Consider the following 25,558-nt stretch of genomic DNA (forward strand, 5'->3'; position numbering starts at 1 on the left):
CCCAGGCCCCTGTGAGCTTCCCACAAAAAGTCCACAATGCTATTCAAACAATAGGCCAAGGGACAAAGAGCACATTTACACAAGTGGAGCTTTCTTTGAAAGCAAAAAGGCACTGTTTGGAAAATTTCCTACCCCCCCCCCACCCCCCCCACCCCCCCGCCCCTAAAAAAGAAAAAAAGAAAAAAAAAAAAACAGATCCCGCTGTACCCCTCCACATCCTACCTCACAATTCCCTAGCTTTACAAAATTTTTAAAAAAAGAACAAAGTTCACCATTCCAGTGATGGAGACGTGGGAGCCAAATATACTACTCCCAGCCCAATCCCACCCGCCAGTCCACAAGCACCCCAATTTAGCCAAACCCCCTCTTTACAGGACAAAAGCCCTTTAGAGGCTGAGTGTATGTGAGGGCTCTGGTGGATACCATAGTGGCTTAAAGACCGTGGAGGCCTCTCAGAGACATTGCTTTTACTCCCACTCTCCCTCCATTCCTCTTTCCTTCTCTCTATCTCTTTTTCTTTCTTAGTCTCTCTCTCTCTCTCTCCTAAACAGTGAAAGGTTCAGCAAGGGGTAGAAAGAGTTAGGACAGAGAGGGGGGGGGAAATAAGGGGGAGATGAGGGGGTAGAGGGTACTCTTATGTCAACATTGTGGTATTTTCCCAAAGATGCATATCGCCTCTATACAAATAGGAGATGTATTTATAGGAGTACATTGAAAACTGCATGAGTGGACAGTGTTTGGCCGGGCTTTTTGGCCATGGCCCCCACGGCTCCATGGATAGTCTTCATGGCTAGTGAAATTGTTATTCTTCAGATGGACGTTGGCTGGGAAACACACAAGTTCTCAGGCGACCACACAGTATTCTCCCTCCCAATATGGCTGCCACGCAAAGGAACCAACTTTGCCCTGCATGCCATGTGGCTGAGCGGCAGCCATGGCAGGGAAAACTGGCTATATAGAGCAATAGAAAGTCACTGTCATATCCAGATCTATTACAGCTGCAGTGTTGTACTCGGCCAGGTAATGGGGAAGCTGGATATTTGTATCTGAGTAAGCAAAAGTGGAATAGTCACCAGAGCTTCAAGTACTGTAGGTAAACGATCTGGTGTTCGAACAATCATCAGAAAGCCATGGCAATAAGCGCACTCCTTGTCCTGCCACAATGAAAGGGCAAACCGGACCGGCAGGTAGTGCGTCATTACAGGAGGAGTCTCCCAACACACAAGCAGTGCTGACTCTTAATTTGTTCCCTTGGAATGAGCAAAACTGAAGCACAAAGTTGACTTCTACATCCAGTCATGAAAAAAGAAGCTCTTCAAACTTTTTTCCACGTGAACAAATACTTAAACCCATGAAAAAATGATCTCTTTTAATCTATGCAGCTCATACTGAGCTTCACCAGTTAAACCAGCGTCACCACTGACTGTGAAACTAGTGTATAGTATGTCCTGTGACTAATAATGAAGTGGCAGCTTTAATGACTGTATGACAGTATAGGTTAGGTCTGTTGTATGTATTTGATTCAAAATAATGTGTGCACAAACAAAAAGTATTCATAGTCTGAAGATTAACACTTTTTTTTTTTTTTTTACTGATTTGGTCCCTGAACTGCACAGATAATCTCCTGCATTGGTTCCATAGCAATCAGTTTTAATCAGCATTCATTCCCCAGCTGTCTCCCACTTTCTTTCAGTCTTCCCTTGATACACAGACACTGACATGACTGTCTCACATAACCAGTCTCTGCTGTTTGCTAACGCTGTAGCTCTCTGTGCATCACACAACAGGCAGTGCAATCTTACACAGCAGGCTCCACGTACAGCAGCAAGCACAAACACACCTGAATAATACGGGCAGGGTCCTGCAGGGAGCTCCTGTTTCTGTGTGTGTGTGTGTGTGTATCTTAGACGGCAGGGATGGAACTTGATCACTAGCCCTGTTAGGTAGCATTGATGTCTCCACCTCAGAGCTGGCACACGGGGGAGTTATTGATTATTATTAAGCATCCATGCAGATGGCCAATAAAAAGTAGGTGAGCCAAAGAGGGTCTGGGGAGCAGAAAGGGAGGTGTGTGTGTATGTAAGAATTCAGGAGGAGAGGAAGAAGTTGTAGCAAGATGGGGTTGGGAACCAAACATATCATGTAAATTCTTATTGTTTGCATACTGAATCAAAACCAGCAATGCTAGCAAAGATGAATAAAACTGCTGTAAGTGGGAATAACCCTTTTTAACTGTCAAATCCACTAAGAAAAAATATTCCCAGTATTTCTGATGTTGTTGCTTTGGGCTTTAAAACTTACACAAGTTTCAGCATGCTTGTCAGGTATTGTGAATCCCTCACAACTGCCCTGTCATATCTGTCACGACGAATACATAGCATCCAGCCAGGATCCTGTGGGAACGCACAGTACTGATCATTCGTCAAGTAGAAACAATTTGTGCACTGAATGCTAAGGATAGCTCTTGTCCTAGCTTTATCACACATGTGAGTTTAAACACAAAAGAAACAGAGCAGTCACCTTTAACATCATATTTATTGTTATTTAGTTACTCAATAAAACATATACAGATATATACAATATGCAGGAAAACAGACGACTGCACTTTACATATTATTAAAAAAAGAAACAAAAACAAAAAATCGGTTTGTAAATTGCCGTCACAGTCCTCCATCTATTGTTTGAGAAGTTCAAATTCAACAGAAGCTTTATTTAAAGTATTTAAAGATTACAAGATTGCCTAACACACAGCAAGTTTTCTCTTATTATACATGTGCAATACCAATAATCTGTTTTTTCAATTCCCTTATTAAACAAACCCTTCACCTCTTTTTTTTTTTTCTTTTTTTTTTTTTTTTAGTTCCCATTGGCTGAACTGTATACAAGCGGCTGAGCTCACACGATGTCAAGCAGGAAAAGGGAAAAGGAGAGAAGAAATGAGGATGAAGAAGAAGAGAAGTTCTCAGCAATTCAAAATAGAAGAAAACGTCCGACGGTTTTTCATGACCAAGAGAAGCAAATACTAATGGTTAAAAACTGCCTTGACAATGGATTGAAAAAGCTGCTGAGTTACATTCATGCATAATCACTCCTCTTCCTGTCACTTTCTAGTTCTGCCTCTTGGCGTTCAGGCCTCCTCTCTAATGACCCAGCAGGCCCTTCCTAAATGTAGGGCAGAAAACCTTGTTGGGCACTTTGAGCTTACTGGGGCAAGAATTTTGGCTGCAAGTGGTAAAACTTCCTTCACCAGATGGATGGTGTACAGATAGATGTGTGGCCCTAAGTGAAGTGAGAGCAGACAGACTGAAATGACTAAGAGAGTAAAATTTGTACAGTCAAAGTCTCATCACAATAAAAAACACTGGTATACAATCGAAGCCAATGACAACTGGTATTTCTCCTTCGGTCTTTGTGTTCTCATCCTTTAACATTTCTCTTTTTTTTCCCACGACAAAGAAAAGAAAAAAAAAACTGATCTGAGGTTTTCCAGATGTGGCCTTCACTGACTCCGACCCGCGTTGAATCGTCCAGCAGAATTGGGAGTTTTCTTCCATGTTACTGCATGTATCAGAAAAACGCTGTATTTGTGTGTGTGTTTTGTGTGAGTCTGTAAAACTGTGTTTATGTGTGCATTTATGGGCATAAATGTCTCTCTCTGAACAGACAAATTGTCTCATGAACAAGTTATCATCTGCATCCTCGTCATCATCTTTTTTTTTTTTTTTTGTCCGTGAGGCTGTCCTTCTGCTGTTCCGAATCTCTGTCCTTCTTCCTCCGGGTCTGCCCCGTGTTCAAGTTAGTGCCGCCACAAACGTCCCAAATCGATTTGAGATATCAGAGTGGAGCGAGCGCCATGAGGAGACAGGCCCCCCTCGGCCTTTACTTTCCCCTAACTCGTCAGTGCAGTGGACAGACAGGCACTGTAGGTGGTTTCCTCCACTGCTCCCACCTCCTCCTCCGCCTCCTCCTCCTCCTCCTCCTCCTCCTCCACCTCCTCCACCTCCTCCAGCCCCCGGGGCCGCAGCTCCAGCCTTGCTCTGGGACAGCTCTGATTCTGCAGACAAGCACAGAGAGGAAAAGGTTAATTAAGACTGTGTGAATATGAAAAAAAAAAACAACTTGAAGCAGCTGGCGTTCTCTGATGCAGATGAATCATTTAAAATACACACATTTAATTAAACCAGTGTCATTTTCACATCCCACTCCAAATCTGCACTGTGAAATTAATTCAACACCATTCCACCCCCCTATCAATAAGACCCAAATAGGAGTCTGTAAGCAAAGCTTCCTTTCCTCAAAGTCCACCTCCTCATTGCCAGATATAAATATGTGAAAATACACAACGCATATCACATACACACTTTTTTTTTTTTTTTTTGGTCCCAGACAGGCATATAAATCTGCAATACTCTTGCGTGACCTCCCATCACAGGGTCAAAGGGCGCTGAGAAGACTGCCCTTTAACCCCGCTTGGCCCAATTTACTGGTATAATGACCATGACACAGTATCGACCCTGTGTCAATAAGGTATGAAGCTTCCTATTAAATGGCTGCAGAAAGTCTCCAGAAAATCTATGCGGAGACTGATTATACACCAAAAGAGAAAAAAAATAACATGTATATGCGAGCAGGCAGAGTCAGTGCTGATGGCTAAGTTGCAGGATTTACATACAGACATGAAATTGTTTGTATCGTGTAAAATTTAGCAGAGGAGAGTGGCGAAGGCAGGAAATGTTACCTTACATTAGCCCTATAATTGTGGAATCACACGTTTTCACACCTTTCTGACAAGATACAGACTGCACTGTGCGGCAGAAGTCAGAAAAAAGTTTGGGGTTTTTTTTTTTTGGTTTTTTTTTTTAAAAAGGACACAAAAAGTAAAAAAAAAAAAAAAAAAAAAAAAAGGAGAGTCACTGTAACAAGAAAAGAGGTGGTGGTGGGGCTATATGTTACGACACTCGTGAAACATCCTGTGCTTTGAGTTTTGCCTCGAAGCAAGCCCTGAGCACAGAGGAAGGAATGCGTGAAGATGTTAGAGATCCTTTGTTTATATCAGTCCGATTTATCTCCCATCTCCTCAGCACACAATACACATCACTTCACAGCCCTGCGTGGTTGGTTGAAACAAATCAGGACAGCCGCGTGAGGACAAACAGCTTTGAGGAACAGGGACAAGTTGGTGTCTGAGTGCAGAGACAGGTGGAGAACGGCTCTGACCAGCTGAGTTACATGTGTCGGGTGGGGAGGGTGTGGTGATGGGGGGGGGGCTGTGATAGACAACAGTATGGGCACAGAAGCTCTACATCACAACACTTTCAGTCAGGGTGCTGCTCACCTAAGGGAAGAAAGAAGCATCGGGCAAAGCTTCATGCATGTGCGCAGCCCTTTCAGCTAATCCATCTCTGCTGTGTTTTTATCCTGTGTGTCTTTTCGCTCTCTGCGTTCAGAAAACTTCCTCTGACACCGTTTTATCAAAACACTGTCAAGAGGAAGGAAGGCCAATCAAGGCTGGTGTAGATCTAGCAGCTCGGACATTCAGGAGAGGCAGGCGCAGTGGTAGGTTTGCCCCCCAGTCAGTCTGGAGTGCGACCACTGGAATGGAAAAGTGGGGGGATTTGGTGAAAGGTCAGGCAGTCAAGACTCCCGTTGTTCTCCGTTTCATCTGTCTCTGTGATTGTCGCTCTCTAAAATTCTCTCCGTCTCCCATCCCTAGAACCACAGACCCGATGTAAGCGGGGGTCGTCTGTGTGGTGGGTGGAAGAGAGAGGAATGAGGATTTAGAGCAGTGTTGGTGGTGGCTGTGACAAAATCTCACATTTGCCAGAGGGTACAGTCATACACCTCAGCATGGCTGATCCCCACCCCCTGCCAGTTTCACACCCCCCCCCCCCCCCCCCCCCCCCTCTCCACCCCACCCCCTCTCACACTCCCTCTTCCCAGCGCTGTGCCCTCAAGCACCCGCCAGCAGCTCATGCTAGCTGGGCACAGCAGGGTCCGCACCGGCCTGAATAGGCAGCCAAGCGTTCCCCTGGCTCACTGCTGACACACAGCAAACTGACAACACACACAGCCAAAAACACAGAACACACAAACTACTGCCGCCGCTGCCATACTCACACCAGCCCTCAGCTGCTGCTCCACATGCACACACACACAAGCCTGCATACATATTGATGTGCACGCAGAAACACACACACACACACACACAAAACCTCAGCTTGACACATTACTCAGCTTCAAAGCAAGGACGGCGCAGGAAAAAAAACAATAACAAAAACGATAAATATCTCAAATATCTCAAATGATCCCGAGCAAACACGTCGACATCTAATTCTATTGCCTGGATAATACTAAAGTTTATGTTCAGGTATGGATTCATATAAAGATATCTGTCTTTTTACAATTAAAAACACAAAAAAATATCAGCAGTTGAACAAATGTGTGAATAAACTCTACATGTTCATTATATACATAGTCTACAATAAACCTCTAAATGCTCTGATAACTATTTCTTACAATATGCTTTGTCCCGTAAGAAGGATATATGAAGTCCACCCAAAACAAATGCAAAATAAACCCAAAACATGACCACGAAAAGGTTTAAATACCCCTTAGTGTTATTTGATAATGAGGAGGATTCAAAGTGCGTGATTTTTATGTGAAAAAATCAGAACACTCCACTTAAATCATCAGCATGATCCATGCCAGCAGATTTGTTCGAAGCTGCAAGCGGCAGTGTGAAATTTTAAATCACACAAGTCTAAATCCCAAATCACCATGACATTTTACAAGCAGGGTTTTTTTCTCTCTCTCAATAAGATCTATCTGGTTATGGTTGTTCATTGACTGACGTAGAATTCATATCCACGGTAATATCTCAATAATAGCCTATTCATCTGAGGGAAACAAGTGCTGAGCTGTAGCCGGTATGAGAGAAAATGCCTAATAAAAAAAAAAAAAAAGGAAACGGGAACAATGCAGGCAGCTATGCTGGGCCAAAGATACACCTTAATAACCTTAAACACATTACAGCCACAAAAGATTACCAAGGATGTGTGTTAAATAAATACAGAATTTAAATTGAGGCATTTAAATCACCATATCTCTCAACCAAAGTGTCGTATATTTTTATTTGGTGCCTGGTGATGACGTTTATCCACATACACACACACACACACACACACACACACACACACACACACACACACACACACACACACACACACACAGAGAGAGAGCAGCAGAAGGGTTGTGAAGCTGTTTCACAGACACAGCCAGAAACGATTTACAGAGATGAGTGGAGCTTGAATGCCATGAAAGCAGGGAGCACAGCACACAGCTCCAGTTGTCTGGATGACACCAATGTGTCTGGGAGCTGATGGTCTGACACGGGTTTACATGTCATACCGCACACACTCGAACACACCCGAAGCAACACAGGAAGGTAAACAAAGGCTGCTTTGGAGCCTGCTTTTCTACAAGTTCAATAATAAGTGTTACGCTGCGCAATTCATTTTTAAATGAACCTTAAAAGCGGCGGCGCGGCTGAGGAGGATTTGAGTAACCTTTAAGGCTGACACAGATACGGGTGAAATAAGCGTTGCAAAAAAAAAAAAAAGGGAAGCTGAACGGAACAAGAAAAGATGAAAATAACGTGTGCGTCAGAAGGTTTGGGTTTACAAAGCTCCTTTTTTGGTGCGAGTCCTTCGTCACACTTATTTCCCAGGCCCCAGCGTCTCATGCAGCCAGCCTGTGCCCTTTCTATCCCCAATCCTATACTTCCATGACGACACTTCACCTTTAACCTCGGGCTCCCGAGGGCGTGACCCCATCCTCTCTGAACACAAGCCCGACCAATCAGATTGCACCGCTTGCTGACAAAAACACCCAGAGGCCTTCACTTCTATGACAGTGTGTGACATCAGGTCAGATTCCTTTCGCATAACAACTACTGCCCGGGTCCTGCGTGAAGACTCTGGCTTTGTCAGCACAAAACAGCCGTTACGATCCGTAAAGAAAAGTTCTGATTTTAAAAAAAAAAAGAAGAGGATTTGAGAAAAGGTTGCATTTCCCAGCTCTAGGATGCAACCAGAGCAAATCAGCAAAATGACAGGACATGCAGGGCAAAGCCTTCTGAGGTGGTTAAAACCAGTTGCCAGGGAAGTACTGGTAAAGTGCACAGGGGCTAACTGGGGTATTGTCCCAGGTATCCGTGACCTGGATGGGTGGGGGGATGTGAGGCTCCCTCCAACCCCACCCCCTCAGCTCCACCCAACTGCCGTAGTGTGACCTTTCCCTCGGAGTAGAGAGGATATCTGGAGGGAGTGAGGGGGCACGTTTCTCAGGCAAGGGCACAGGGGTTATTTTGGTTTGAATTTCCTCTCTGTTCTCTGAAACATGAAGGGAGAAAAAAAAAAAAACTTGCCCAGGCAGGCACTGCCCCCAGCATTTGTTACCTTCCCTCCAACAACACACACATTCCCATCCCCTCAAACTCTCCCCCCTTACACACACACACACACACACACACACACACACACACACACACACACACACACAAACACACACCTCCCCCTTTGGCCACAAGAAGTGCTTAGGAAACCAGACACAAATCTGAACATGGGAAGTGATTTACTGCCTCCTACATAACTCACAACTATGTCCAGGACCTGTCCAGCATGTCATCCAAGTCAGTGACATATTGATCTACTTCACTGTCTCTATTTTGTTTCAATACACTGCTGCACACTTTTATTTTCTGTGTTTGCGACTTTTCAGGAAAGACCAACCTCAAATAAAATAGCAGGGATAGGAATGTGGAGATGAGGCTCCGCATGACAGCAGCTATTATTCTGAGAGGAGGAAATCATTTGGCTCGTTTCTTAAACTTCACTAAATGCTGAGTTGAATGGAACCGTCTCAATCGGGGAAATTAAACACAACATTTCACACGGATATTTCAAAAATTAAATCGTTAAAATTTGGGTTTAAAACTACGTCATACAGGCAAGAATTAACGATAGTAATGATACATGAAACTGATTTAAAATAAAAAGTTTTAAATCAAATCTTTTTCTCTTTGTAGATGCGAGTGGTAGTTATTACCAGTTCACTCACACCATGAGCGAAACTACAGATGTTGCCTGCAAAGAAACTACTTTTTTTCTATTTCTCTTACCTTCCATTGTACTCCATCAGTCTGTGCTTCTGTCTCCCAGGAGAAACAGCCCCAGTGTCATAACTCATTTGTCAATTCCTCAATACAAATTAAACAGCGTCTGACGACTACCTGTATGACAAATAACATAACCGCTGCTGGCAGCATGACAGCATCCACACCTCTTAAAACACACACATACACACACACACACACACAGATGCATTTTAAAAGCTGTACTTGTATCACAGCAACACACAGACCCAGGGTGCTTTTCAGGAACTCAGTGTCAAACTGAGGCACTTTTTGGTCTAGTTCAGACCACTGTGCCAGTCGCTCTGCACAAACTGGACACTTGGAGACCTGCCGTGTACGTCTACAATCAACTGTTTGGATCCCTTCACTTTCCCCGGATAAATTCAGCTCTTTTTATTCCTTTCGGCATCCAAGTAGAATATTTCCCACATGCTGAGACAAGTTTCATTTTATTCATACACCCTTCCCCAGAGAAAAACAAAACACCGGATGAGCTTCCATTTTAAAGAGTTGAAAATGGAGCAAAGCAAAAAGGTTTGACACCTTTGTTCACCCCCCCCCCCCAGCTTTTATCAGTCACAAGCATTTTTTTTTTTAACAGGCTTCCTTTGACTGTCACTAATGCTCAATGTCTTGCAAAAGCCAAGGAACATAAAAACAAACACACACACACACACACACACACACACACACACACACACACACACACACACACACACACTGACTTAAATTCCAAGCACATTAAATGCAAGTCAAACTTGCACTATTTACAAGCCCAGTAAATACTCTTAAATATTTTCAGCACGTTAGAATTAAGTGTGTGTTCAGCTCAGCGAGACACCTGAGCTCGGAGGCTGAAGCCGTGAGGCTGAAGCCGTGAGTCTGACACCGAGTCTAAATAAATCAAACTTTATGCGTACAGCTGACAAATCCACGCTATCACGTTGCAGTGCCAACGATCCTGCCCTTTGTCACATACAGCGCCTACTGACACACTTACAGACTGAGATGCTGTGTGTGTGTGTGTGTGTGTGTGTGTGTGTGTGTGTGTGTGTGTGTGTGTGTGTGTGTGTGTGTGTGTGTGTGTGTATTCAGTATGTTTCCCTCTCTGTCATCATTACAGATCAAGACATTTCAATAAAAGTTTCTCATAATTCTGTGTGAGGCTTGCTGGGTTTTGTTTTGTTTTTTTTGTTTGGTTTTTTTTTTTTTTTTTTTTTTTTGTAGATCTGGTGAATTTGTCCATAAAGTCAACATTTTGTAGTTTTTGGTGGATGAATTATGACTTTAGTCATAATATAAGCAATTTCAATTGCTCTGATTTTCATAATGATGATGATTATTGCAGAACAGTGCTGTGTGAAAGTTTGGGCGGTGTGTGCGCTGTTGAAAAAGTCAATATGAAACACCTTCTAATGACAGGCAAAGAACACACACTGCCCAGAGCTGTTTTTACCACATTCAAGCACATGCCAATCACTTTGTTTCTTCTAAGAAAAGAGGAAACAGAAATTACTAGTGTGATTTGTGGTGTTGTTGTTGTACTGAAATGTCAAAGGCAGGTAGTCTCACAGGACTGTTCTCCGCGGTAGAATATCAATATGGCTCACTCTGCTTTCGGGGCTTTCTAGTAGGTGTGATAAGATGCAAGATCCTTCTTTTCAAAGCTGTCAAAGTCACAGAGTGACAGAGATTTGATCATTATTAGAGCTGTTTAAGGACGGATTAGTGAATGTGATGAGTGAAAGCGCTCCACAAAGTTGATTGTCAAGTCTTTTAACTGCTGATAAAAACAGAAAGTCACACAAGTGTGTGTCACAAAAAAAAACAGGGTGAAGTAAAAATAACTGAATCACTTCCTATGCCTGCTGGTTGCTTGTTATCTAGACTGTGCATAAGTTTCCAAACGAACGGTCAGCTTCTGGCTAAGATATATGGATCAGAAGGGAAGAGGAAGTGCAAAAAAAAAAAAAAAAGAAAAGCTTAAAAAAAGGGATAAATAATCGTCACTGACACTTAACAAGGGAGAGCTGACGTGCACCTTCAGCCGTAGTGTGTATGGGTGTGTTGGATGCCGTAGCACACCAGACTCTGCAGGCGGCTCATAGCAACTAGTTGGAAAAAAAAAGTAGTTACACAATGTCACAGAGACAAGGGGCCAAATATGGGGTCCAAAGGGGGATATTAGTGCCACACGCATCACTTTAAACGGGCGCAGAGGGACTATAGAGAGGGTGAGCTGGGACGCACCGAGTGAACAGACATCAGCACTGAGAGCACCGTTCCTGTAAGCACCACTGAACTTTTATCAAATACTTGTCAACACTTTTAAACATTCAGAGGAAGTTACTGAGCATCTGCACAGCGTCCTAATGCTATCGCAGTGCTAATGCTACTAGGCTCTTTAAGTCACTCTTACCCAATCACTGAGATAAGCACACCTCACATCAGAACGATCTGACGTTTCCCTGCTTCACACTCATTGTTTACAGTTAAACTGAGATTATATATGTGCTTCATGGAAAGCAAGCTGATCCTTGACCCCAACTTTTTCACTCTCCCCGCATCTTTGCATTTAACTACCGGTCTGCACTTTACCGGCTGCATTTTTCATTTAGTTGCTTCTACAGCACAGAGTAAGAAGCACGTCACTGGAGAACAACTAGAAACTAAGATGATTATCACAACTAAACACATTTTTTAAATTCACATTATAGCAGTTCATGTAGTGGTTTTTATTTCAGTTTCATTTATGTAAAATAAAGCACTGTGTGTAAAGTTGTGCATTTATTTAACATATTCACCAGGAAAACACTGGCGGTGTACAAACGAAAATGATCCTTGCAGCTTTGCAGCATTAGGCAAATAAACAGTGACAAACGTCTTTGGAACGCAGGAAGCTGTATTTACTTGCAGGAAAATGTAGATTACCTTTCATTTTAGAAAGAAAAAAGTGATTTTGACTGCAAAAAATGACATTAACTGCGGATGTGGTCTTGAGCTGATTGTTAAAATGTTATTTCATCCCACTACAAGTGGCAGGAATAATTTCCTCTATCACGGTGATTTTATAAATGAATTCCTTCCTTATTAGAGTGATCTCCTTCTCTGATCAAATAAGATTTTATTAAGGTTAATGGAGTAAAGAACTGCCCTGATTTATTTTAAAATGAGCGTCACTGGTGTTTTCTTGCCTGTGGCACATTTTTGTTTACAAGATTGAGGACTTTAAACTAGACTGAGTAAGTCCAAGTGGACATTTTTTTTCCATCAAGACAAGCCTGTGGGATGTTAGCTCTTCTGGAGCCACACTGTGGGCTATGACTTATCTTAAATTATTATGTTATTTTGCTCCCCTCTGTGTAGCCTAAGCATCAGATTCAATCTCAAAATCCCCCTCCCCTCCCAAATACACCTCCACCCTTTTTTCATCTTTGCTGTCTGAAGCACTCAAATGAGAAACTGTCAGGAGCCGTGATTTGTGCTAACTAGCTATCGATCGCTCCAGAGCTGCATGCCTTGTGTCCATGCAGGGAGGGCTGAGAGAGGAGGGAAAGGAAGGGAAGGGAAGGGAAGGGAAGGGAAGGGAAGGGAAGAGAAGAGAAGAGAAGAGAAGAGAAGAGAAGAGAAGAGAAGAGAAGAGAAGAGAAGAGAAGAGAAGAGAAGAGAAGAGAAGAAAAGAAAAGAAAAGAAAAGAAAAGAAAAGAAAAGAAAAGAGAAGAAAAGAAAAGAAAAGAAAAGAAAAGAAAAGAGAAGAAAAGAAAAGAAAAGAAGACAAGAGAAGAGAAGAGAAGAGGAATAACATATCTCTGCTTTTAAACGCTTAATGATTTTTGGCATATTTTAAATTATTAAATTTGCAATCAGCCTTCAAGGAAACAAAATGACCGATGCAAGAGAATGAACTTGGATGACTGCTTTTAATAGTTGATCTTTTTTTTACTCAAAATGTATGCTCATCATAGGTATTGATTTGAGAAAGTCCAAGTTTTAAACATTCAAGATTGAATTAATATTTACAAAGTCGTTAAAAGTGGAAGGAGCGGTGGTAAGGAGTGATCTAAATGGGAACTTTCAGAACTTTCTACATGGCATTAGTGATACAACCCGACACCCTGCGCTGAGTCTCACACAAACAATGTGGCTCAACGACAGAGCCCGCGCGATGCGCGCCCCCGCCCCTCTCTGCACCCGCACTGATAAGAACAAAGACGCGCTGGAGTCGCGGAAAGGAGTTCTGCACAAATGTATTTAAATGTGCTTATATATCTTGACAGCCACGGGCCTTTAGCACAATATTAGTGGAAAAACACACACACATGATGACTATTTAATATTGTGTGTATGTGTGTGTGTGTGTGTGTGTGTGTGTGTGTGTGTGTGTGTGTGTGTGTGTGTGTGTGTGTGTGTGCCTGTGTGTGTTCGTGCTTTGTGGCAAAGACTAGTCTATAGGTAAAGGAGTATACGTTAAAGAGAAAAAGGGGAAAAAAATCTCTTAAGATTTTCAATTCGATAAAACGTATTAAAAAATACAGCAGAATTAAAAACAATTAATAATATTATTAATTTAAAAACATGAATAATTATAATAAAAATATTATTATTATTATTATTATTATTATTATTATTAATGGTAATAATAGTATTAATAATAATAATAATAATAATAATAATAATAATAATAATAATAATAATAACAATAATAATAATAATAATAATAGTAATAATAATAATAATAATAATAATAACAACAAATGACAAATAAATTATTGATCTGTACTGATGCGCAGCCGCCATGTGAACGTCACAATCAAAGATAAATAGTTGCCATGAAGTCGTATCTGCAAATTACATGGACATCTATCAATTGCCTTCAGCTCAAATACCTCTCATTCTTCTTATAAAATGCTTTCATTTGTTCAAATTATTTGATTTAGCTGATCAAAAACATTCATTCAAATTTTTTTAAACGTGGAGCTGATAATTATATATATATATATATATACATATATACATACATATAAATATATAAATATATATATATATATATAAACTGATCGGTTCCATTTAGAATATATTTTACTTTTCAATTATTTCCTATTTTTTTCAAAAATAAATAAACACCACAATTGATTTTTGTCGTTTAAGCATTTTAAGTAATCCTTGACCTCCCATCTAGCCAATCCAAACTCAATCCACTTTCTCCTGCTCGGTATTATCCCGTGGTAATGACAAAAACAAACACGTAACAAGGCGAAGGAAACCCCGCTGCGCGAACGCATATCCTCAGAAAGCTATTAATCTTTTCAATGTAGTTGTTCACCCTGAAAACCGAGATAAAGAACCACAGGAAATGTTTACTTTTCTTCAGCTGTTCTTTTGAAGTGCCTGTAGGCTACAATGAAAACCCCTTTAATACTTAGTAAAGAAAATGCAGAGTCTGATTTGGTTATTAGCCTGGAATTTCTAAGAGTTTTTACATTCATCTAAATCCTTTTACATGTAACAATTAAAAACAAACAAATGTTTTAATGCTTCATAAAATGTAAATGATGAAGCTGTTTTTTTTTACATTCATTAGACCAAAACCTGTTAAATTCAGATAACAGTGAAATAGAGACAGATGCTTTCAGCATGAACAAAAAGTTCATGCTTTACCTATTATGGGTTCAAATAAATAGCATTTTTATGAATAAAAATCTATTAATTGTACAAGCAAAACTAACCACTGATGTGAGCTGAGTTGCACTTGGAAAAACAAGGAAGAAAATAGAGGGAAAAGTCATTTACCTTCTTTACTGGTGTTTTGACTTTTATTTTTTTCCCAGGGTCCCATGGTTTTGTCGTCTTCTGACCCGTCCATCATGGCCTTGTCACTGGGCACGTACCAGGTGGCATGCTGCTCTGCCATGAGGGTGTCAAGGTCAATAGTGCCCATTGAGCCCTTCCCAGCATCCGGGCTGCAGCTTGCCAGCTCATTGTCTCCGTTCTGCGTGGGGCAGTCGCCGCTCTTTTTGCCATTCTTCATGGCCATGGGCTGGTCTTCAGAGATACTGAACTGCTGTCGCTGTAGCTGGATCTGGGCCTGCAGAATTTCCAGAGGATGGATATCTTCCTGGCCAGAGGTGCTGGATGGGGTGCGTACCTGCTCCACCCCAGGAGTGCCCGGATGGCTGACCCCACTGGCCCCTGTGCCCACTCCAGCGTTCAGTCCGTAGCTGTCAGGTGTCGAGGTAGCATGATTGTTAATGCCCACACAGAGGGGCTTTTGTCCATTTAGCAATCCATGATCACTCCTTGGCATTTTAGGTGAGCCAATGATCATTGGGCTGCGATTAGGCTTAGTGGCAGAGGCCCCCGCTGCATCTGAGCTGGATGACACCTCATCCTCGTTGCCGTAGTGGGTGCTGACATCGTCAGGAAAGTCCACTCTTGGTGAGCTGCTGTCAGACTTGGCGGCAACACTTTGAATGCCACTGTCTAAAGAAGACATAAGGTCAGCCTGGTCCCCCAACATCAGGTCTGTTCCTTTCCCCCAAGAGGGTGACTGGAGGTGTTTCTCATGGGGTGTGCCCCCACCCCTCTCCCCAACGCCAGCCGAGGGGGTGTGCTGGCCTGGACTTACAACAGGGTTGCCATTATCAGAGGAAAAAAAAATTCCAGGGCTCACATGTCCACTGTCTCTTTTTCTCCTCCCTCTCCCTCTCCCACTCCCTGTTGTTGCCTTCCCCTCACTGCACGGGGTAGCGTCCATGTTGTAGTTTGGGGAGAGGGCACTGGCTTCCCCCTGCACCGTCTGGTTTTGACTTGCAGGCTTAGAGTTGCTATTCCCAGTGCCAGGCATCTGGCTGTTCTGGGAAGTGCTGCTCTGAAAATATTCAGGACCAGCACTGCCAGTCCCATTAGATGTGCTGCTATTAATGTCCTGCTCTGTCTGACTTAGTTTCCTCTTGCCCTCATTTTGGTTCTTCTTGTTGAATGTTACATTAAGATTTGGGGCCCCTAGGCTAGCGATCATGTTCTGGCAGGCCGTGGACAGGGCTGCTAGGCAGCTCTGTCCGAAAACACTGTCTTTAGTGCTGGTTTTGGTGAAGTTCCCGAGGGAGAGAGCTCCAAGCTTACTAACAGACGACCGCTGCCCTGGGGGGAACTCAGACTGAGGAGGGTAGCTCCCTGGTGAGGTATTCACCCCCTGGGGAGCACTGTGGGCCGGGCCCTGGCGGTTAGCCCCTCCATAGGGAAACGGTGGCTGAGCCCCCATCGGAGGAGCAGGAAAGTCAGCTGGCCGCCTTTCTGCTGGTGCATTTGGATGTCCTGCTCCGGCTCCTGGAGACTGCATTTGTGAGACGTTGCCCATGTTGCCACTAAACTGTGAGTGCATGCCAGGGGAATGAAGGGCCTGCACATGTCCATCTCCTGCTATTCTCATGGGCTCCTGCATACCAATTCCTGGCCGAAACATCATTCCAGCCCCATTCTGCTGTAGCCCCATGTCATGAGGCCCTGACTCATTACCCGCTCCACCCATACGCCGTGACATCATTTCTCCTGGCGGGTGGGACCCCTGAAACCAGGAGTTCTCCTGAGATACATGAGGATTTTGTCCATCAATGTTGGGCATCCTGCCATTATTCTCCCTGTCAAAATTAGGCTGAGGCATGCTCCCGACTGGGCCCCCATGAGCCATTGGACCTGGGGGTACATCGCCGTGGTGACCCAACTGCTGGAGACTTGGCTGCCTCATCCGCTGCTGCTGGTTGCGAGAGGCCATCTGCTTTATCATCATGGCTGCATTCTGACGCTGCTGCAGAGACTGTGGCTCCGGCCCTGGATGCTGCAGGGGGCCTGGTCCGAAACCTTCATTCACAGGAGGGGTGAATTCCCCTGGGAGGCCAGGGTAGGCAGACGGGGAGAGGTGATTATCCATACTGCCACACCAGCCTTCACCACCATGTGAACTAGGAAAATCAAATCTGGGCCTTTTTGCCATGTTCATATATGGAGAGTCAAAGTGTTGGAGCCTCTGATTTGGGGGCTGTTGAGAGGGAGGAGGACCTGGCTGTTGCATATTAAACATGGGGTCCCCATAGGGGTGCAAACCCCTATTTTCCAGTCTGTGAATGGGATATTCAAACTGGTTGTGTTGGCCAGGCATCAAGACCCCTCCATCCAAAATGTTGGGGTTAGTGGAGCCGGGCTCAGGCTGAGGGGGCCGGGGGAGGCCAGGGGGGCAGGAATTCTGTCTGGCTATCATGCTAGCCTGTTGTTGCTGCTGCATGAGGGGATGCCTTGCGTTGACCCCCGGCTCCATTCCCACAGGCACCTTCCGGCCATTTCCAAAACGCTCAAAAAACACTCCATGCTGAGGCTGCTGGGGTGGTGGTGGTGGTGGTGGCTGGTGTCCCTTAGAAATGCCCTGCATACCTGGTGTCCGTGGCATGCCAGGGTTTCCTGGAAAATTTCCACCAGGAATTGGCCTTCCTGGCCCAAAATGTGGTAACTGAGATTCTGATTCTGATGGGGAAAATACAGGTACATCAAAATGTCCAGATGGGGGCTCATTTGGGAAATTGTAGTCTAATCCTTCCACAGCTCCTTGGGTGGGCATCCGTCGAGGCTCCAAACCATGAGATTCGGAAGAGTTTGATGAAGAAGAAGGAAGACCATGGAAGGATGCTGCTCTGTTGGGTGACTGGTCCAAGGGAAGACAGGGGGCAGGGACAGCATGGTTTCCACTGGGAGGCCCGTGATGTTGAAAGTCAGGTATGTTACCAGGCCGCTGTTGCTGCTGCTGCTGCTGCTGCTGCTGCTGTGGAAAGCTGTCCCCTGCCTGTCCCTCAGCAAGAGGATCAAATCCTTCTCCAAAGCCCTGCTGTGGTCCCATGCCATTGTTACTGTAGCCCATTAGCCTGCCACCATGAAGGCATGATGACCCTGGCTCTGGGCCTCCAAAATTCCCACCGAAGTGAGGGTGATGTTGGTGGGGGTGAGGTTGATGGCCGTGTGGATGTCCTTGATGAGGTTGCTGGTTGTTAAAAAATCCATGCATGGGTCCTTGCTGCTGTTGTTGCTGTTGAAGTCCGCTGCCCGGATGCATGTCTGGGTGTCCCCGTGGGTGAAAACCCCCATACGGCTCCCCGTTCATGTTCATACTGAGCCCGATACCCAGCGGCTCGCTCATGGGGCCCATGCCGGGTTCCACAGCTCCCGGAGGGCCTCCGGCATGAAAGCCTGGGCTTTTATAGTGAGAGCCCATGTTCAGTCTCTGTTGGTTTAGGTTTCTCTCTGACTGGCCAGGGTTTCTGCTATTAATTTGAGAACCAAACTGCTCCAGCCCAAACATACTCCCCTGCAATCAATCCCACATGACGGCCAGTTTGCCAGACATCGGCACACTGTATTTTTCAGTCTGTCCCCAAAAGCAAAAGGGGGAAATATGCACACAAAACTGTTTGTGTCACACTAGTGATGGGTATTTTAAGAATAATTTAAATATTAAAACTCACTAATTAACTTTCCATTTCTATTGATCAATAAGGAGTTTTTTTTTTAACTTCTCCAAGGACGCGTAGCGCAGAGACAGACGGTGTCCAAATACGCACGTAAACTGCGCTTGTCTGCTCCCGCATGAATGCATGCAAGTGACCGCTCTTCCTTTTTTTTTATTTTTCTTTCATTAAAGAAAAATTGAAAATAGCCACAAAACTTACTACATGAATGACCTAAGACATTCTGTGCGCATTTCTTCAGCGCGAATGTGACACTAAATCATCTCCCTGCAAACCAAAAGGAACGCGTAAAAGATTAGATGGGATCAAGCAGGGAAGTGGAGCTGTTTCTCATCTAATTCGTTATTCCAGCTCAATATCAAGTGTCCGAAAATCATTTTTTGCATAAGGTCCCATACTGGAAATAAGAAAGGCAGTGGAGGGGGGGGGGAGGGGGGGGGCGGGGGGGGGGGAGAGAAGTCAGTTTTTAGCCGTGCGGGCACAGCTGCCTCTGTGGGTTTTAGGAGAAGGAAATCTGTTTTTGAATAAATACTGCCCACCGATGTCCTTGGAAGTCTTGAAAACGGCTGAGCAGACCTGAAGCCAAAAAGTCCAGCGCTGTGGAAAGTCCACAAGCACGGCTCTCCAACCCGTGCGCCGAAGAACCGCAGCGTTTGTTTATGATAACCAAACCCGGAGCAACACTGCGTGCAAGTCCCCGCACTCCACAGCCACCGAGCGGCTTGACAGCATCCTTCAACCGTGGCCAGTCATGCGCTTTGTGGAGAAGTCCTCTTTGTGCGTCCCGTTCCTAACGCGTGCGTCCCTCCGTATGCCGAGTCCTGTCTGGTGTGATCTGAGCGCGCTTGGGAGCGATTCACAGATACACACACACTCCGCTCTACCGCCTGGCGCTGTGTGAGATCAACGCGTCCAGAGGAGCCAGCAACAAGTTTTGCATTTCTGCAGCCACTTCCATCCAAGGGGCCTCAGCCAATCACAGGGACCAAAGGAAGCTTCAGGGGCGGGACAAATGCTGTTAAGGTAGTCCAGAGAGTCAACGAGATCAGAAATTTTTGTGTGTAAATCAAATTTTGGAAATGGGTTTCACCTAAAAAGCCTAGGAACCGGGTATTGGATTAGAAGTGGATGTAATGTGCAGAAATATTTCAACAGAAATCATCTTTCTCCCATCAACACAGGTTTGCAACCCTACACATCAGTAAGTAAAATCCCTTTCTCTGTTGTCCTCAAGTACTTAAAAACCTAAATTTACACGTTTCTGTCACGTACTATGCTTTAGAGATTTTTATTTTTAATTTTTTTTACAGATTGAACAAACTCCCTTTGAGTGTTTTAACACCTTGACGCACTGATCATCTGTTTGTCTTCCTTGCGACGCATTTCCACAAACACGCAGAGCGATTGTTGATAACTTGATGACTCACAGTTCAACATTTTAAGAACAATTTATTGGTTTTACGTGTAAGGAGAAAAAAAAGAAGACTTAAAAAGACATTGTTGAATCAGCAGAGCAGAAGATGCAGACTGGGTGTCTGATTCCATCTGACGTGTTAAACAACTACCGATGAAATGCCACAGTCTGAAAGCTGGAATCCACGTAGAATAATCCTCCCAGCACCAGCAGACTGGTGCGTGCAGCAGGTTCTGACTGGGAAATGACATCCAGGCAAAAACAGTGTAAAGACAGGAGCTCATGTAGACTTACTGGTGGGGTTTCCTAAACCAGAATACAGAACTACGGTTGCGTTAATACTTCTGTGGCCCATTACCCACCACCACACCCCCCTTGTGTGTGTGTGAGAACTCTTGTGTGTGAACAAAAACAGAAGAGAAATCCTCCTTAAAAGACCATCTGAACTACATCGGGAGGATGATATTGGCCTTTGGTTCCGATAATCAATAGCATACTCTTTCTATTCCAGTCTTTAAATATAAAACACTTTGGCAGAGTCAGATAAGGATAACTTATTTCAAAGGTTAATTAGTTGTAAGTGTACAATAGTATAGGTTATCTATGGAAGGCTAAGTGCGGCTATATCCTTAGATAAGACGTGAAATAATTCAAAACAGCCATGTTCATGTCTTACAATTGGTCCAGATAAAAGAAAAGTCAGGTCTGAACTAATACCTGCCTAATATTCCAAATTACCTCCTGGCATATTTCAGTTTTGTGCTTTAGTACTTTTTAGGCTTATTTTTAAAGTTGCTTTAATCTCTTTAACTCAATCATTTGGTGCCTTCAATATATCTGAGAAATCACAACATTTACATGGATTTGGACATGTTTACTTTATTTCCACATTATTCATCGATTCATAACATTAAGTAGCATATGTGTTAAAGAAATTAATGATAACATTAATCTAATTCTACATTTAATCCAAGTGTGTCAGTGTTATGCCATATCTTAATGTGTAGGAAAATTATTTGCCGTAAATTACAGACTGTTTCTATAGTTACTGAACAGAACATACTTTATTTATATGAATATTTTCTTTGGTAGGAGGAGAGCCAGACCATCTTTTTCTTCACATTGTGAACAGGAGAATTTGGTGGATGGTTTCTGCGCCTGTTGGGGAACCAGGAAGGCTTTTACCAAACAGACACAGTGCCACCTAGCGGTGGGCTTCTGCATTGGGAGGACAATTGCTCAAACTGAAGCTTTTAGAAAAACAACCCCACATAGAGAGGAACACAAGTTCTTGCTGTTCTTTATTGTAATTTGGGGGGGAAAAAATGGAACCGAACATGTTAAATAGGAATGTGTCCTGAATGTCAAGAAGAAGAATATGCTTGTAGTAAATAGTGATATTGAGAGGAAATATGTGAATCTTTTTTAACATTCATTCATTCATTCATTGTTCTAACTGCTTAATCCAATGCAGGGTCGCGGGGAAGCTGGAGCCTATCCCAGCTGACTTTGGATGAAAAGCAGGGTACACCCTGGACAGCTCGCCAGTCCATCGCAGGGCCTTTTTTTTTTAACATATTAAAGGTATATATGAGATTAAACAGAATGAATACACAGTGAACAACTAAGTCTTAAATTTGCATCCACAATCTAAAATCGATCTAAAGTAAAACTATGTTACTTTTGAGTTCTTGTAATTATAATAATGATAATAATGAGTTTTATTTATAATGCACTATTGAAGCCAAACCTCAAAGCTTACAGTATACTTGTAAGAAGTAATGCGATGAAAAGCAAAATCTTCTGCCTTAGTGGAGCAGACAGTAATGTCCAGCTCTGAACCAAGAGGGGAGGATTTTGTATGTAAAGGCAGAGCCAGAACCCCATCAGGACAAGGCATTGGCATGCACTTCTTGCAGCTGATAAGAAGCTCAGGGTGAGGAGGCAGGGAGGCACAGCGCTTGTGTTTTGCACAAGGTTTGGAGTGAAGCAGCTGCAGGTAGAGAAGCAAGGAGAGGAATGGCAAGGTTTTGGAAAGTGCTCAAATCTGTTGCTCTTGAGCAGCGTGCTGCTTAAACAAGCTCATAGTTTCTGTCTGGATCACAATGCCCATGAACCACCTCCTCACCTTAAAACCATCTGATTTTAATATCCAAAGAATTTAACACAAACTACCCCGAAAGTGTGTGAATTTCACTCTTATTCTGATTTCATCTGCAGTCTGTAAAGGCTCTTATAAACATCCTGATTTGTATATGAAAACTGATAAGGGCCATCTTTATAACAAATCACCTTTAACATCTCAGAAAATAAGCATTAATAACAAGTAAAACTCTCATTATTGTTGTATTTGCCTGCAACACTAATAACTCTCCCATAGGATTTGTGCTAACTCTGTCTAGTCTCTTCTAACAGGGATACTCTATGAAAAACCAAAGGCTTGGTTTCCAGTCCTCCATAGCACCCAGTGAGGATGAACGCAGCCCAGAGGGGCTGCTGCTGAGGCGGCTTCATGACAATCGACAGTCTGCAAGCTTTCAAGCACCGTCACATTACCACTCTTCGCTGCAGTGGTTTAGTACTCAATTTGTCTCAATATTTCACTCAATAGGACAAGATAGCAGCAGTGGGTGCCCTCTTTTACCCTTAATTCGTGGTGTGAAGCTTTTCCCCAGCTAGACATATATTACAGTGGGGGTTGCCCAAAGAGACAGTTCCTTCCCTTGTTGGAGGGGTGCTGTGTCCTGTGCAGTTCAGGCAGTGAGGAGCAGAGCCTCAGAGTGTCCTCTATGGACCTGTCACTCAGCTAAGCCATCACAACTCCCTGGGTCAGAGCAGGTTAAGCAGCATCTGTCATCCAGAGAAGCACTATTGTATTTAGGGGAGGGATGCGACAACCCCCCCCCCCCCCCCCCCCCCCCCCCCAACACACACATACACAGAGCTACACACATCATTTGGCTCCACACCGCATGCAGAAAAACAAGAAAGGCCCAGGAGAATCTCTGAAGCTAAATTTGACCCAAGCCTGGAGGATGAGGAAGTACTAGTGACATCACTGCCAACCCATGGAAGCCACAAATAACTGTCCTGTCCAAGAAAACCTGCTGCCCTGGAGCAAATTTGGCCCCAAGGGGAGGGTCACATACAAAAGCATCGTACATGTGCACCAATCTGGGGGTTTAATCTTCCTCCAAAAACAGAAACTCTTCTTCTAGTGAGCCTTGCACTGCAGAAATAGGAGTGCAACATTTTTCCAGAGTTCCACAGATTATTTTAAATGCTTTAAGAATTCTCTGAGTTTTCCTTATAAAAGCAACGGTGTCGCTGTCGCAGTGCACTTTCAGCTCTGAACACTGAGACTTTCTTTGGTAACGTGCCTGGATCTCCTGCTGTGATGCATCTTGAGCCCTCTTTGAGATTCATTTGGTCGCCTTCATCTGTTGAAGAATCTAAAGCAAAAGGCTCACTCATGACATGTCCCTTCATCTTCTTTGTGAGGGAGACACATGGATGGATGGAAGCATGCCTGCTGCAGACTGCTGTGAGCTGCTCCTTAACAGGAGGTGTGTGGGCGAGTCTGCCCATCTCCCCTTTTAGAAACAGCATTATTTGCGTGTTCAGTGGCAGAAATGACTGGTTTCCTTGCAGAAGACCCATGTGACCATTCGTCCACAAACAATAAAAAGAAAAAAAGAAGGCAGCTATCTCAGGCAGCAGGCTTGAGGCTTTTCCTGCTCTTTACCACAGATTCCGCTGTTATTGTGAGACTCTTCTGACCTGCAGGTCACTGAAAGTCTAGTCCATACAGGACTCACCAAAAATGTGAGTTTTACAAGCTTCATAATGAAGCTGCTCAAAGATTTGAGGCAAAGTATCTTTAGAGTATTATGAATAACATCATATAGTGAAACAAATTGCTTATGAGCCGTAAACACCGTGTTAAGATATATTATGTACATCTATCATCAGAGAGATATGAGAAAGAGCATTTTAAAGCCTGCTTTTTGCTCATACATTAACCTTAAACATGAATGTGGTCACCTTTAGAGTCAGACCACATCCCCTCAGGCTCAAGTCTTAAACTACCTACACTACTCTTATTTAGATTATTGCATATTCTCTCTGTGAGAGTTTTGTGCTTTAAACCTATTTTTTTTCTCCTAATATGGCTGCAACACTGTTTCTTTTTCTCAAATACTTTTGCGATGAGACATTTTAGTGTTGACATCCTCTTATTAGAAATTTATCACAGGCAAATGAAGGAAAATCTTAACTTGGTTTCCATAGTTTATCTCATTCATGATCCCAGGTTCCACTAGATGAAAGTCGAGATACATTTTGGACAGGTAAAATATATATTACATAACCACTAACAACAGAAGCATGAACATTTACATCTCTGCTGCTAAAGATTGATTACTTAACCCAACATACATGTGTTTTTCTTTTTTTTTTTTTTTTTTTTTTTACCAAGAAGGTGCCAGAGTTATGTTTTTGCCAGCATTTACCTCTCTTTCCAACTTGAGACAGAAACTGCTGGACAGAATTTCATTTATTTATTTATTTTTTTTCTTCAGAATGGGTCTTAGTCCAACAGGTTCCTTTAAAATTACGAAAAGAATCAGGATCACTAGACTCATCCAGTCCCCAGTCTGCTAAAACAGAACAGGATTTCTCCTGGGGTTTTGGCAATGTTGTTATCTGGAAGATATGGTCTCTAAACACCATGTAACACAGTTACATAGTCTATGGTCAAGCTCATACATGGGGACATGTTTGGACTTGACCAAAGGTTGAATGGTAAAAATGTACGTCTTTGATCACCTTCAGTACATCATTTTTCATGTCAGTGTAAAGTTGTGGAATTGCCGTTTGTAACATGTTTGTTCATCCAGGTAGTTCGTACTGGCTGTGAAATGTTTGCAACATTTTTCAAAATGTCGCCTTTTTAACAATATTAAAGAGCAGCGTCACTTTACCAACCTGGCTGTCTGAATGCACACCATGTTGCTCTGTCCTGTTTGTATTTAATCTGTTGGTTAAACACCCCAGTGATCGTACTGTCGGGAAGCTAGCCTGTTTGTTAAGGTCTTTTTTCCCCATCTGGGAAAACTGCAGTAGATGATTGTGTTTTAAGTGCAGATGGAAACTTGTTCTACTGCCATGTTTAGTTAATATTGTTTTAAAAACAAATAAGGTAGATAAAAGGACAAATGAAAATTACTACATCCGGCAAACTTATTGCGAGCATTTTTTCTTATCATGCAACTAGTTGACTCCCTGCCTGAGACTTAACCTGTGACATTTCTGCTCAAAGGCAACATTACTGATCACCATGCTACCACACGCTCCAACTTTGTACATTTTTAAAAAAAAATAAGCATCCAAATATGTAAAATAAAGGCAACAACGAGAGCTTGTAATTTACTATAGAGACTA

At 43.3% G+C, this 25,558-nt stretch overlaps 1 protein-coding gene across 1 annotated transcript; it reads right to left on the reverse strand.

Annotated features, from left to right (window-relative positions):
* Positions 1 to 2,516: 2,516 nt before the first annotated feature.
* Positions 2,517 to 19,584, reverse strand: mn1b (meningioma 1b). The gene is made up of 2 exons (XM_079251160.1): positions 14,984 to 19,584; positions 2,517 to 4,054 (listed from the first exon to the last, which is right to left on the reverse strand). The coding sequence occupies exons 1-2, from the start codon at positions 18,534 to 18,536 to the stop codon at positions 3,792 to 3,794; spliced, it is 3,816 nt and encodes a 1,271-aa protein (XP_079107286.1). The 5' UTR covers positions 18,537 to 19,584; the 3' UTR covers positions 2,517 to 3,791.
* Between the last annotated feature and the right edge of the window lie 5,974 nt (positions 19,585 to 25,558).

The sequence above is a fragment of the Telmatherina bonti genome (assembly GCF_933228915.1).
Source record: "Telmatherina bonti genome assembly, chromosome: 13".
Lineage (NCBI taxonomy): Eukaryota > Metazoa > Chordata > Actinopteri > Atheriniformes > Telmatherinidae > Telmatherina > Telmatherina bonti.